Source organism: Amaranthus tricolor, chromosome 17 (genome assembly GCF_026212465.1).
Source record: "Amaranthus tricolor cultivar Red isolate AtriRed21 chromosome 17, ASM2621246v1, whole genome shotgun sequence".
Taxonomy (NCBI): Eukaryota; Viridiplantae; Streptophyta; class Magnoliopsida; order Caryophyllales; family Amaranthaceae; genus Amaranthus; species Amaranthus tricolor.
Window position 1 is genome coordinate 14439349 of NC_080063.1, and position 15725 is coordinate 14455073.

General features: G+C 31.7%; 2 protein-coding genes across 2 annotated transcripts; both read left to right on the plus strand.

The window, feature by feature from the left end:
- The first annotated feature begins 2932 nt into the window (after positions 1–2932).
- LOC130804670 (probable protein phosphatase 2C 12) lies at positions 2933–7404 on the plus strand. Its single transcript, XM_057669199.1, has 5 exons — positions 2933–3247; positions 3975–4283; positions 5500–5614; positions 5705–5928; positions 6687–7404. The coding sequence occupies exons 1-5, from the start codon at positions 3083–3085 to the stop codon at positions 6885–6887; spliced, it is 1014 nt and encodes a 337-aa protein (XP_057525182.1). The 5' UTR covers positions 2933–3082; the 3' UTR covers positions 6888–7404.
- A 2029-nt stretch (positions 7405–9433) lies between these two features.
- Positions 9434–15634, plus strand: LOC130803957 (probable protein phosphatase 2C 12). The gene is made up of 5 exons (XM_057668202.1): positions 9434–9775; positions 12236–12556; positions 13394–13511; positions 13606–13829; positions 14366–15634. The coding sequence occupies exons 1-5, from the start codon at positions 9626–9628 to the stop codon at positions 14534–14536; spliced, it is 984 nt and encodes a 327-aa protein (XP_057524185.1). The 5' UTR covers positions 9434–9625; the 3' UTR covers positions 14537–15634.
- Positions 15635–15725: the final 91 nt, after the last annotated feature.

The following is a 15725-nucleotide window of genomic DNA, read 5'->3' on the forward strand; positions in this document are numbered from 1 at the left end:
TAGAAAGCTCGGTGACACTATGGTATGTGTAGCATTTTATTATCCTGAAAAACCTTTTGCCTATGTTGCTAAGATTATGAAATATTTATTAATAAATATTTAAATGAAACTTTTGTAGAAAGATTTGTTGTCAACAATTTTTGATGATAAGATGCAAGCTACTCATGTTATTCCATTATGGAAAATGGAACGAGTTCCCACCGATTGGAAAATGACTGCTAGGACGAATATTGAAAGTGATGTATTTATGATGATGAGCATGCTGTTTTTCGAGGGAACAGTTGATTTCCAGTGTCCAATATTGAATGCAGTTACGATTTTTCTTCTTAATATTATCTTTAAATGTATTTTTTTGAATGACATTCTAATTAAAAGATTCAAACTAAATGTATTTTCTTTTTATGTAGGCTCCATTGAGACATGTGGCAAGAGTTAAGATTGCCGGATCTTTATTGTTATCTGATTTGAACAAACAAAGATCCAAAGTTTTAGAAGAGCTGTCCAATTTTAAAGATAAAAGACGCTCCATTGCCAAACAAGTTTCTATCAGAAGATTAAAGATTCGTTAATGTGAAGTACAAGATGAAGTTGTGAATTTTTAAGTTGTACAAACATTTGATGGAACATAGTAGATAATCAGGCACTTAGGCTTAGGCTTTAGGTTGTACAAGATGAAGTACAAGGCTGATATTTTTGCAACAAAGTTTTTTCAAAATTACAAAACAGAAGACAGTAGCTATACATTGTCATAGTAACTTTTAATCACAACATAGTATCTTTTCTTAAGAACATAGTATCATTCACTTTTGCAACAAAAGTTTTTTCAAAATTACAAAGGAGTTGTAATTACAAAGTGGTATGCTATGTTGTTGGTGCTAACCGCCCCCCTGTATGGTAAACAAAGGAATTATATATATGAGAACTCTTCATCTATCTGTTTTTTCAACATAGTATTTTTTGCCAAACAAAAAATATATGAGAACTCTTCATCTATCTGTTTACCAAAAAATATTTTTTGCCAAAGGAATTAAATTTGTCCGTTGATCAAAAAAATGAATGCTTTAGATTACTTCTCACCCTTCTCATTTTCATATCCCTTCTCATTTGATCCAAAATCTGTCCGGTTAATCAATAACGAGTTCGATTTTATCAATCCGATTTTTGAATTTTCTGCAGATATTCATATCAAACCCATGTGATGTAAATATCAAGTGAGACAGTGATTAAGAAACCAAAACGGTTAACATCGGTTGTGTGGAATCATTTTGAAAGGGTGAAGAACGCTGATATATGTTATGCTGATATTTTTGCAACAAAGTTTTTTCAAAATTACAAAACAGAAGACAGTAGCTATACATTGTCATAGTAACTTTTAATCACAACATAGTATCTTTTCTTAAGAACATAGTATCATTCCTATACATAGTAGCATTCACCTTGGCAACAAAGATTTTCAATATTACAAAAAAAAGACAGTAAATATGCACAATCATAACTAAGTATTTTTTTTGAAGAACATAATAACATTACCTTCTGACAATTCTTTTTCATTGTTGGAAGTTTTTGGTGAATCTTCCACATTTAGCACTTTTTGTAAATCTTCCATAGTATCTCAATCTGAGTCTGTTAATCAAAATCAACAAGAAGATTCACATCAAGATCTGAGTCTGTAAATCAAAATCAACAAAGAAAAACGAAAATGAAAATCTGACTCTCAGTTTTGAAGATACTAAATCGAAAACGAAAATGAAAAACTAAGAAATCAATCAAAACAAATCTGAATTTGTAAAAGGTACACATAAGAAAACGAAAACAAGTAAAGATTTTTGACAGACTAAGTAATCAAGAGAAGAGGAACATTTTCGCAGAAGAAAACGAAAACTAAAAAATGAATCAAAACAAATCGAAAAATAAAAACTATAAAATGGTAAATTTCTAATTTGCATACCTTAATTCAATAGAAGAGGAAGATTTCGCAGAAGAAATCAAAGGTTTTTCGAAGGTTTTTCGAAGGTTTTGAAGGTTTTTCGAAGAGTATAGCTTGGAAGAGAGAAGGCGCTTGTGTTCTTCAGAAAAAACCGAATTAGCTTTTTTTTTTTTTTTTGCCCTATTTTTTTCGGCTTGATATCTAGACCATTAGATCTTTGAGAAATCGACGGCTCAAAATCCTTCTCACCCTTCTCATTTTCATACCCCTTCTCATTGGATCCCTCCCCTATATATATATATATATATATATATATATATATATATATATATATATATATATATATATATATTACTCCAACTGTCCATGATTCCAAAGTAATTTCTTCGTAAAACTTGTTATATTTTATTCTCTATTTTAGTTGTTTTCAGAATACTTTCTATGTTATTATTCAGGTCATAAAATAAGTTGTTAGTTATCCTATTTATGTATATTTTACTTCTATTGATCTATTTATCGTAAAACGGTTCGTTTGGTAAGTAGAATTAAACGGTAGTAATGTAAATGAAAATTAGTGTAATTTTGGTTGAAAAATCTCTTACTACTTTGATGGTCATGCTTGTTCAACTTTAATTATCTCATTTTTTTTCATAAATTGAAGTGATGTTTGGTGGTAATGAAAATTTATAAAAAAGATATTTTTTTTGTAATCAAAGTTTCATTATCATGGAAATAACATGTAACTTTTGATGAAATTTTACACAATAAATCATTCTTATTATCATCATTTAGTACCATTAACCAAACGGGACGTTACTTTACTTTTGTAATATTTAAAAATAGTACTGATATTTTAATATCAACCAATTGTTTAGTTAATAAGGGCATATGATAGCAAGCTCATCTAGTGGACATTTGATCTAGTCAATGATGATCATATAAAGAAATGATAATGAGCCAACTTGACTCTTAGAACACAACAAAATGACCCTTTTACCAGTTTTAAGTACGTTTCATTTTCTAATAATATATATTTAACTTATATTCATCAGAAAAGGGAAACTTTTCAAAATAGCAAGACTTCAGAAAATGATTTGTATTCATCAAATAAATTGAATTAAGTAAATTTTATTATTACCAAAATTATAAGATTAAATGGGGAGTAAATTATCAACAGGATCTGTAATCATTCCTGAGGGTCTTGGAAGTGTAGTTTATGATCAAAAGGGAATGATACATAATCATCAGATCAAATCTGGGTCTGTGCATTCACTACGAGGTGGTAAGCCTGTTAATCAAGATTCAGCTGTTCTTTGTCAGGTACTTTTTTTTTTTTTTCTAAATCTCCGTAAAATTAATCATTTTTGTAAATATGGAAAATTTAAATTTAGATTTTAACTGAATTTATAACCAATTGACTTGAATTAATTGTTTCCGTACCGAATTAACTCAAATGTTGGAGTATATGTCATATAATTTGATATTAATAGATTATTGATTTGAATTATATCATATGCAGATCCGAGCTTAGATTTCTTTGGGCCAAGCTCGGGTGAAAACCCTGAGAACATTGAAAATTGAAAACTATGCTAAATTAATTTTATGTTTTTCAATTTTCATGATTCTTAAATGAAAATTGTGAGAAATATTGTTTAAGTAATTCCATCATAAATTTAAACTTTTGGTTGAGTTGATATTATATCAGATGCTAACTTCACAAAAAATCACGGGTTCGAATCTTCTTTTTCACCCTTATTTAAAGTGAAATATTTTATGTCAGATATGAACAGGGTTTGTGCATGCTACATCCGCACTTATAACCCACATGGCTATGGGCGTGTTAGAGTATAACATATCATTAGGCAAAGTGAAATATTTCACATCGAGTACTAGAAGAGTCTGTGCGCATTACATCCATGCTTATAGTCCAAATGGCTAGCAGGCGTGTTAGAGCATAACATATCATAGGGCGAAGTGAAATATTTCGCGTCACGTATATGATGATTTAAACAATAGTAATGTATTGAAATTTGTATGTATTTTGAAGGGTTATGGATCAGAAGAAGGTGTATTTTGTGGAGTATTTGATGGTCATGGAAAAAAGGGTCATTTAGTGAGCAAGGCTATAAGAACCCGTTTGCCATTACTACTGCTGGATCAAAAGAATAAATCAGTTTCAGATCAGGTGAAGAATAGGAATGAATCTGATGAAAGTGGTTCATCACCAAACAAACAGCTAAACGAATGGAAACAGGCTTGTTTTAATGCTTTTGAAGAAATGGATGAAGAGATTAAAATGGTGGAAAAAGTGGACTACTCTTTTAGTGGAAGTACTGCTGTTGTTGTTCTCAAACAGGTATGTTTTCATAGAATTTACTGCATTAAATTAAACCAATTGGTACTAGTAGAAATTATTCCTGAAGTTTATAAAGTAACGTGTTTATTTTTCCTTCTCTGATGTAAGACAACTCATGTTTAGATAATAATGAATGTTTCAACATTTAGTAACACATTTCAAATTACAATGAACTATAACAAAATGATCTATTAAATTATATGAATTTTTTAGTCATTTGATCAAGGGAAACGAAATTCTAATTAGTATATGCAATATGCTCGACCACAAAGAGTTTTCAAAGCCTTAAATATTAAGCAATATAAATTATTTTCACTATCTACCTTATCATCACTTTAATCACAAAGATTACATCTTTCCTAATTCTTGTGAATATTCCTTGTAGAAATAATATTAAAGAATGGAGAAAGTACATAAACTATTCAAGTATATTGAGATGGAGAATGTGGTATAAGGTTTTGGTATGAAACAATTGGAAACCTTAAATATTTAAAATACGAATGGTCTTAAAAATTTTCAATTTTTAAAATGACCTTAAATGTAATGTTGCACATAATATTTGTTGTCAAGGGTTTATAGAGACAATTTTTTTGTTACCTAAAAAAGAAAAATCTCTTTGTTAGCACTAGAGGTGTTCAACGGGGTGGGTCGACCCAATGGGTCAAGGGACGGGTCATTAGCGGGTCGGGTTAATGACGGGTTGGGTCATTAATAGGCCTTTGTGTAAAGGGTCGGCAGGGACGGGTCGGATAATTATATGATGTTATTATATTCATAGTTGAATTGACCCAAGGGGGCCATAAAGTATAATGAAAAAAACTATTTTATGAATTTTTAAAAAACGGGTCAAAGTGGGTCGTATTTAAACAGGTTTGCCCCAACCCATTTAACATTTGACATGACCCACCCCGACCCGATCCATTTAAATTTTGGCCCGACCTGGCCCATTTAACACCTAGTTAACACTAACAAAAGTACTATCAAATGAAAAATTGCATACATCAAACCCCACGCTTTGTCTTGTAGGAGCCATAAATGATACTGAGGTGATGAAAAGTGGTTGTAAAACAATACTTCCTCTGTTGTTATGAGATTTTACCATTTAACTCAAATATATAAGAGCTTTTTAAATCAAATAGTACTACTGCATAGGGACAAGTTAGTAAAAGTATGCAAATTGATTAATGGTTTATGACAATAAAGGAAATGTGATCAGGGTGATGATCTTCTCATTGCTAACCTTGGGGATTCAAGGGCTATACTTGGAATTAATGGAGAAAATGGAGTTACAGCTGTTCAATTAACGACTGAATTAAAGCCTGGTATACCAGGTAACAATTCCTCAAATCTGGCGTAAATTAGACCCCAAACTATGTTATACAAAATATGTACTCTAACATAAAATAAATATTGTCATGCAGAGGAAGCTAAAAGAATAAGAAGGTTCAATGGTCGGGTTTTTGCACGGAGGAATGAAGCCGGTTTTCCACGAGCATGGTTACCTGATTCACAGAGTCCAGGAATGGCAATGTCTCGATCCTTTGGAGACTTGGTTATGAAACATTATGGCATTATCTCTACCCCAGTTATCACTGATCATCACATAACTTCTAACGATCTATTTATCCTGCTTGCGACTGACGGAGTAAGTTTACTTTTTTCCCATTTCAAATTAAAGTAGTCGAATTTGTTTTATACAACTGAAATATGTGACACATTATGGGTCATATTATTAGCTATTATTAGGGATAATTATGGGTCCAAAATCCACTTAGATCTGCCCTAGGTCCGTCTTTGTTTATAGGATTTGAATTCAATTTTTTAAGACCCAACGGATAAGGATTCGATTTCAAGTCAAAAAAATAAATGGATCAGGATTGGGTTTAGGGTCTTCACTCTTCAAACTTAGATCCGACCCAGATCCTTTCTAGGAATTCATTTAAGACTAAAATCCACTAGACCCTTTGGATCTGCTCTAGACCCAACCCATTATACAATTCAAAATCAATTTTAAATTCGTTCTAAACATATTTCTTTATTTATTTGGACTCAATTTAAACTTTAATACAACAAATAGACTTATTTTAGTACTAATAAATTATTAATCTTTAAAATTTAAGTAGTTTTAGTTTGAGTGATTAAATTAAAACCCATTAGACTCTAGACCCATTAAACCCCATGGATCTAGATTCGAATTTAAAAATTTCAAATTCTAAGTGTCCAGATCCTGATTCAAAATTTTGAGACCTAAGGGTCTATGTACGAATATGGGTCTGTTGACTTGGACCCAACTAAGACTCAACCCATGACCATTCATAGGCATTATTTGATCTTATAGGTACTCTATGAACGTAAGGACCCTTAACCAAACTTATTTGAGCTAATTTGGTTGATTGATGACAGGTATGGGATGTGCTTAGCAACGAGGAAGTAGCCTTAATTGTATGGGGCGCAGAGAATGAGAAGATGGCAGCAAAAAGTGTTGTGGATGCAGCCGTTCAAGCTTGGAAAATCAAGATTCCTTGTGATAAGCGGGATGATTGCACAGCTGTGTGCTATTTTCTACAGAAAAAGACTAAAATACAACCACACATTACCTCTTGAATCATTCTAACAAACATGATCAGGTGGTCTCACCATATACAAGTATAAATTGATTTGGACTCTGAACTGTAGGAATGTGTACAGGAAGGATTTCGGCTTGTCTTCTAAGGACTTGAAATTGAAGAACATGGATCGGAAGACCTTGCTTTGAAGCTAACGAAAAATGAGATGGATTGAAAATGCAGATGCAAATCGATCGTGATAAGAAGACCTGTGAAATACCGTAATAGTTTGTGTAATATATGATGCCCTATTTCTTTATGCATTAGGGCGGAGTTTCTATGGAGCTATTTATGGATGATGGCAGAGCGACATAGCGAATAATGAGGTTAATTGACCCAGTTAACAATATTTTTTTATACACTTGTATCATTATATTGTAAATTATAATTTTTTTGTGCAAATTTGACCATTTTTACCTAACATACTTTTATGAGGTTCTTGATGAATATTGATATAGGATGGCTGTTGATGAATATTGAAATTAAGAACTAACTATTGAGAAATTAAACAAGCAAACAATGCAAATCAACAAGACTGAAAGGATGTATGAGTTTATCTAATATGAGTTACGTCATCCTTGGTAAGGAATTGCTTTGACTGGCTATAGAGAATGCTTAGCTTGGGGGTTCTAAATGAGACATAGAGAGACTTTTAAAGGTTTTGTATTTAATCTGAGGGTTAAATGCAATGAATTAGGCTAAATATGAATCATTGTATACTCGAGGAACGTATTATAAAGCATAAAGCAACTTGAACCAAACTTGTTAAAAAATACAATTACACCTTATTTGAACACCTATGCATCATAATCTTCTGCCTTGAAACATTGCTCGATGCTCATTTGAACACATAAGTCGCTCGTTCGAGCATCTTTTGATTGAGGTCCTTTGACTATTGTACCTTGCATAATCTTTCATACTCCATTTATTCCCACATGTATGGCACTAAAATGAAAAAACACATTCTTTGAACTCTTCCCATGTTACCTACCTTTTAATGGCCAATACAAAATGTCAACTAGGTGATCCAAATCCTCAAGGGCAAGCTAGGGTCAATTTGCTTCATCTTGGTAACACTCAAGGTATATCTAACAATCTCCACCTTAACCCAAGTCCACTCAAGTCAACCATCTTCTTAAACACTTCACACTACAACAAATCTTCTTTGATCACTACATAAACACACTACACAATCATGTACATGTATGACATTTACACGTGCACATCTATACCCGGTTAAAGGCTTCATAATAGTTCATGTCATGCTAGGTGATAAATCAAATAAGTCTATTAACAATTTGAACTTGTTGTTTAGCAAGGGGTTTGTCTTTATATTCAAATAAGTCTATTCACAATAATTTTCACCAAATTTATACACTTTATTTCGAGTTCATCTCGAATGTATACACAACTAACATGAGAACTTCTTGTGAAATTATGTTTGATCATAAAAAGAATTAATTTTCTTGTACCATTGCCTTGTGAATTGCTTCAAATTATATAAAGAGTTCTCCAAGCGGCACACATGACCTTCATTGCCCACAACATCAAAGATTTTTAATTGACTCATATATATTTCTTCGGCCAATTCACCATGAACAAAAACCATCTTGAAATTCAATTTATGTAACTCCAAATTCTATATTGAAACTAGAGCTAATAAAGATATAATGGAAAAGCGTTTCATCCTAGCCTAGTAAAATAAGAGCACTAGAGTTTGTTAATCCTTTTTTCTTCTTCCGCACCCAAAGTGTACGTTTAGGTGTTCAGGTAAATTTCAAATATGATATTTTTAGTAGGAAAATTTCAATTCTGATACATACGTTACTACGTAAATATTAACAATATGATTTAGTTTTTATATTTAGGTTATTTCGAGTCAAGTCAAATTATACTCAATTTCAATCCATCGAGCCAAATTTAAACAACTCACATCACACAACTTTGTTGCTTCATATTATATCCAAACAAGTTGTTGTCCATTTAACATAGCTCATATTTCATTTATAAAAATGTTATATATATATATATATATATATATATATATATATATATATATATATATATATATATATATATTCCTTTGGATAAGTATTTGGACTAACATATATCCTCCTTTTCCCTTTCATTTAATATTATTTTTCATTTTAATTGGTCTCACTGATTTGTACTCGTTGCTTTTTAATGATTTCACTCTCATTATTTTAAGTATTTGGTCAAGTCGAGTTCGATTATAAAATCGGGTAAACATCAAAATGTCAAGTCTATTTTAAACACCTGAATGAGACAGAAACAATAATTTATGAGCACCTCCAATTTTTAGTATTCAATAAAAAACAAATGTTAAGACCTGTTCCTATTGATTCAGGAGATGGATAATACCAAATACTCCCAAACAACAAAAGGACATATCAATCCTACATGTGTACACATCATTTACACTTAAGTTTAATGTACACAAATATATGGCAACCGGTAATGACCTATCAAAATATATTTTTATAATTATATATACTAAAGTAATGTGAATAAGCCAACTTGACTCTTAAAAATATTGACACTTTATAAAATTGGTTTCTTTTCTCTTATAAAATCCTCTCCATAGGCAACTTTTCAAACTGCTAGACTTATACATATATCATTTATGCATTGAGTAGCAATTATATATTCTGTAAATTAATACAAAAATATTTCATATCCTTTTTTTTTGGGTATTTTTGAAATTATTTTTTTAAGATGGGAATTGGTGCATCAGCTCCAGTAAATCCAGAGGGTCTTGGAAATGCAATCTATGATCAAAATGATGATCAACAAATCATTTCTGCGTCTGTTTATTCTTTAAAAGGTTGTAAAGCTGTCAACCAAGATTCTGCTGTTCTTTGTCAGGTAATTTATCTTCCAACTTTTTTTATGATAAGGTCGGAAAATTTCCTACACATTAGAGAAATAAAATTTCCGATTGTATACGGTGAGAATCGAATTTTAGTCGGAATGTGAAAGAAAAAACTATTCTGATTCTTAATTCTTAATAATTGGTCAACTACAAATCATCAAATTTTTTTAATTTTAAGATTAATTTGAGATGATTTTAGTGTAGAATTATGTCTAGTTTTTTTAATGCAAAATACTTTTTTTTCCCTTTATTTAATGGAGTTGAATGTAGTTCATAAATAAATATACATGATTTATCATCGAGTCGATTCATAATAAAATTTCGATTATGTGAATTGTGTTACTATTAAAATTGTAAATTATTGAAAATTTTGATCGGACTAGCTAGACCGGAGTGGTATAAAATCGATTTTGTTATATGTCTTACTTACCCTTAAATGCTTTTTCCGTAACGGCCTAAGAGTTTGTTTGCAAGAAAACGTGAATAGTACATATTTCTAGAAAACGTGAAATGCCTTATCTATATATATTTTTTTCTTAACGGTTTAAAAGTTTATTTTCAAAAACACGTGAATGCTACATATTTTTGAACTAGTGGTTTCGAAATTTTTGAATCCAGAGTATATGGTATCCTATCTAGGTATACCTAATATATACTTTTATATTAGAAAAAATATTTTGATTTACGAGTCTAATTCTAGTTAAAACCATTGATTTAAAAAATTAATTTAACCTTGATTAAGTTATAAATGATGGAAGCTATTACAAATAAAAATAAAAATGAAAATTTAAAACCTATGTATTGTTTTGAAGTGCTTACCTAAGGGCCCAATCGATTTTATTTTGATTTCTGTTTTTTAGTTTTTTGATTTTTTCAAAATCATATGAATTATAATATGTCTATAATAAATAAAAAATTAGAGAAATTTATTGAAAATATGATGATTTTGCAAACACATACCTAAAAAGTCAAAATTACTTTTCTGATTTTAAATTTTTAGTTTTTAAAATTTTAAAAATTAAAAATTTATATATATATAAAAAAACAATATTGAACGGGCCGAAGCTGATTAAGTCAACAGTTTTATCCATAGAATAGAGTAAAGAGAAAAGATAACGTATTGTAATATAAGTTCGGCCCAAACCCATGAGATAGTCAATAATAATACCCATTCAACATATCTAGAATTTTTAAAATAGATAAGTAAAATTATTAAAAAAAAAGCATACATTAAGTTATATTTTAACTTATTTTCAAATGTAAGTGCCTCAGCCCAAAACTAAGATTCGGTTCTGGTCGCAGTTAGTAATTGCGAACAGAGTCAAACTGGACAAAAAAATTCAACCAAGCTGTTCGTAGTTAGAAACCGCGAACATGAAATTTGGTCAAAAAAAGCAAACAACTCTGTTCGTAGTTAGTAAGTGCGAACAACTCCTTTGGCTTTTTTATAATCAAACCCTTTGTTCGCAATTAGTAAGTGCGAGCAGAGCCCATACCTCAGGTTTGAGAATTAGGCGCTTATATTTGAAAATAAATTGAAACATAACTTAATGTATGCTTTTTTTTGATTATTTTACTTATCTATTCAAATTTTCACCTATCTAAAGCAATAACCCAAGTGTTTTGTTGAATTGATGGTTGAGAAGTTTATCATGGTAATATCATAAAAAATAAATCTATTGCAATACAACAAGATTTATATGAAATCATCTTATCATTTTTAATTAGTAATCACTTTAAGATTATAATAATCACTTTAAGTTTATAAAGTGATTACTTTATGATTATAATTGGTCACTTTAAGGTTATAAGTGATCACTTTAAGATCATAAGTCACTACTTTAAGACTGTAAATTTATATTGACCACTTCAATAAAAATAGTCCAAACGTATCTTGTTCGAGAATTTGTGATTGCGATAAGATAGTTTTTTTTTTGAAATTACACAAACTATTGTATTAAACGGTGTCAATGTGAAACACAATTTATATATGTGTTAAATAGTCCAACCAATATATTTTTGAGATTATAAACTCCCTAGTTCCACCATCTCATTTGAATTACATCTCTTATGTAGAGGTGTATATATTAATTCGCGAATTAAATACATAATGACAAGCAAAGTAAAAAAATAAGTATAAAACAACTCAAAATAGAGAAATTAAGTACAAATTAAAAGGATAAAATGTGCAAAATAATAAATGTAACATAGTATGATTAAAGTCGTTGGTGTTATAAAATCAATTGACTCAAAATGTCAAAAACTTATATTACTCCTTTTGTCCCATTAAAATAGCATCAATTAACTTAAATATGTGATAACTTTTTGAGTTAAATAGTGGTATTTCAGAAGTACAAATAAGTATGAGTTATTCTATCATGTTCATTCTTTAATACTTAGACTTTGTAGTAACTTTTTTTTTTTTTTTTTTTTTTTTGTCTTTGGCATGATAGGGTTATGGGTCAGAAGACGGTGTACTTTGTGGAGTATTTGATGGGCATGGCAAAAATGGTCATATAGTGAGCAGAATTGTGAGCCGGAGGTTGCCTTTACGATTACTCGATAAAAAGAATGCAGTTTCAGAGGTGAATGAGAATCATTCCGGAATCCAATCAACACAAGACGAGAGTGATTCATCGTCAACGAAGAACCAACTGAAAGAGTGGGAGGAGGCATGCTTGAAGGCATTCCCAGAATTGGATGAAGAGCTTAAGAAGGTGCAGAGAGTGGACTTTAAATTCAGTGGAACTACTGCTGTTGTTGCTCTTAAACAGGTCTCATACATTTACACCTATGTTAAACACTGCACACTTTATACTTGCAGCATCTCAAGGAACCAATTTAAACCAAAAGCTTAAGTTGATGGTTGAAACCCCAAGATATGTTATATACTCTAACATGCCTCCTCACACGAGAGACTTTTGGGCTAGAAGTATAATGCAGTACAGATCCTCCTCATACCTGGTGCGAAATATTCCATTTAAATTTGAAGAGTGATTGAGTTTCGAACCCGTGACCTTTTGTCACGATAGCTCTGATACCATGTCAAGAAACCAATTCAACCAAATTCTTACGCTGATGGTTGAGACCCTAATACCCTATGATATGTTATATACTCTAACACAACATAAATTTTACTTTTGTAACCTTATTACGTCTAATAATCGAATCAAGCCAATACCTTGCTCATCCGAGTATAAATGCACTCACTGGACGGTTATACTGTCTTTAATTGCACCATTTTGCTTGTTCGAGCCGTTCACCCATTTGTGTTGGGATGAGTTATCCCACATCGATAAATTGAAAATGGTGTGCACGCTTTATAAGCTATTAGAGACCTTCTTTCCATTGTCATATGGTTTTGGGATGGTATATATCTCCTTGGCTTATGAAGTGTGTGCACTTGTGTCCCCATTAATATGCTGGCATTCACAATAAGTCCAGCCTAATTTAACAACTTGTTCAAGCAAACTTTAACTTAGCGATAGCTCATTCCGAAGAGCCTACTTCATTATATACGAGCCAAACCACCCCAGCTCAAGGAATTCATTTACAATAACAAATCCTGTCAAAAAATGTATTCTTTGTTTCTAACATGAAATTTTAAGCAGGGTGATGATCTTCTTATTGCTAATCTAGGAGATTCAAGGGCTATTCTAGGAACAAAATCCGACGATGGAGGACTCACAGCAGTTCAATTAACCATTGATTTGAAGCCTGGCACACCTGGTAATTAATTAACATGCATATATTTTTTAAATTCTAGTTTACAATAAATTCTTTTTTTCTCTGATGAACTGCTTATGTTTTTACATTTATGCAGATGAAGCTTTAAGAATAAGAAGTTCCAATGGTAGAGTGTTTGCACTTAGAGATGAACCAGGTGCTCCACGAGCATGGTTGCCGCGTGTTTATAGTCCGGGAATGGCTATGTCTCGTTGCTTTGGAGACTTTGTTATGAAAAACTATGGCATAATCTCCGATCCGGTTATCACCCATCATCACATAACTTCTCACGATCAGTTTATCCTGCTTGCAACTGATGGGGTATGCACATTTACTTCAAATTTCTGATACAACCAAATAACAGTTTGGAAAACGGCTTTTAAGCATACTGAAAAGCCGACTTTTATGTCAATACCAAAAGCCTACGACGAGTAGTATTTTCATGGACTTTAAGTTTTTAGACCCACTTTTTCTCAATTAAACAACCGACAGCCAACAATCAACGTCTTATTTCTACCATACATCTCCATAAGAGGTGGCTTATCACTTAGCAAATCAATAACCAGTATTTTAAGTTGGTCAAACCAGCCAATACCAAAAAGCTACTATGGGTAGTATTCTCATGGGCTTTTAAGCTTTTAGACCCACTTTTTTACTATTAAACAACCGACAGCCAACAGTCAGCATTTTATTTCTACCATACATTTTCTTAAGAGGTGGCTTACAAATCAATCAATATTTCATGTCGGTCAAACCAACCAACAACCATTTGCCAAGAAACCTTATGTTTTCAATATTCTAACTTAATAATAGATTGTTGAAGCAGAATTGAGCTAAACTGAAGGACTTTTTTACAGATATGGGATGTGCTTAGCAATGAGGAAGTAGTATCAATTGTGAAGAATGTGGAGCATGAAAAAATGGCAGCAAAAGCAGTGGTAGATGCAGCAGTTGCATCATGGAAGAAGAATTTTTCTCAGAAGATTGATGATTGCACAGCAATTTGCTACTTTTTACAGAAGAACTAAAACTCTCAGAACCAGAACTCGGAAGATGAGGTTCATCTTTTGGGATAACAAATGGGTAAGATGGACTTCAGAAAACTGATTACAATCAGTTAGACATCTTGATTTCTTGTGGCGGTTTAGATTCGAGGGTTTTACATGAACTCGAAGATTTGGACTTAAAACTTTTATGACTCTTTGAGTTAATGAGGATTATGATCAAAGTGCATTGTGCAAATGAATTGTGAGGGTTTTGTGCAAGTAGAACAGTTTTTGTGTTGGATTGCAATTTTAGAATTTTCAATTTTTAGTTTTTATTTTGAAATTTCATTTAGTTCATACAGAATTGAATGAAGTTACTCCTATTAAGTATTTATGGCTCAAAAAACCACATGAGCTTGAATGATGATGGAGACTGGAAATGGTCTGTTCACTCTGCAACATGATCTTTGCATTTATGGTCAGAGGAGCAGGCGGATGGATATGGGGCAGATTAGTCCTCAAATCAACATATTCATTAGTCATTACCCATGGTAAGACTTGTATACTCATATTCATATTCTTTTCACCAAATTGATACTCATATTTATCCCAACTAATGTGAAAACAATACGAAACCCACAAAATTTTATTCGTCTGTCATCCCTATATATAAAAAGCATTATGTACATTGAAACACTTGTTTCAAGCTTGTTTAACACTCATAATTGTTGCAATTAGTAAACGCCTACCTCTATCCCAAATTTTACACTCATGATCATCCATTAAAAACGCTCATGATATCTCACTCTGCCCACTTATAATCCCACAAATTTCGACCCTCTAATCCCTTCCCTTCTTATCCATCTGTTTCCCGCGATCCAAGCAAAGTGTTAGTGGCTCAACATCATCACATCATTTCGAAGGCAAATTTTGCTTAGACGCAACACCCAAGCTCGTTTGAAGGGTACGAAGAATTAGAAGAGTTCATCATTTATTACTTCAAAGATCCATAGTTTTTTTGTTATAAATGATTATAATGGACTATAGTCAAATCATTCGTTTTTCAATTCAAAAGTTAAATCAGCTCTGAGCGTCACTGGCATTCTCTCATCCAAGTAAAAAGAAAAAGAAAAAAAGAAAGACACACAAGGTTTCAAAATGATGATTGGTCAATCGGCGGCTCCTCTCCAGGCAAGTCATCATAGGTCACAGAACCTTGTTTTTCCACAGC

Excerpts from the sequence above, each read along its gene's own strand:
- LOC130804670 (XM_057669199.1), top strand. The coding sequence starts at position 3,083 with ATGGGGAGTAAATTATCAACAGGATCTGTAATCATTCCTGAGGGTCTT. Across the intron at positions 5,615-5,704 it reads ATTAAAGCCTGGTATACCAG|AGGAAGCTAAAAGAATAAGA; the intron begins GTAACAATTCCT and ends ATTGTCATGCAG. Across the intron at positions 5,929-6,686 it reads TCCTGCTTGCGACTGACGGA|GTATGGGATGTGCTTAGCAA; the intron begins GTAAGTTTACTT and ends GATTGATGACAG.
- LOC130803957 (XM_057668202.1), top strand. The coding sequence starts at position 9,626 with ATGGGAATTGGTGCATCAGCTCCAGTAAATCCAGAGGGTCTTGGAAAT. Across the intron at positions 9,776-12,235 it reads ATTCTGCTGTTCTTTGTCAG|GGTTATGGGTCAGAAGACGG; the intron begins GTAATTTATCTT and ends TTGGCATGATAG. Across the intron at positions 12,557-13,393 it reads CTGTTGTTGCTCTTAAACAG|GGTGATGATCTTCTTATTGC; the intron begins GTCTCATACATT and ends AATTTTAAGCAG.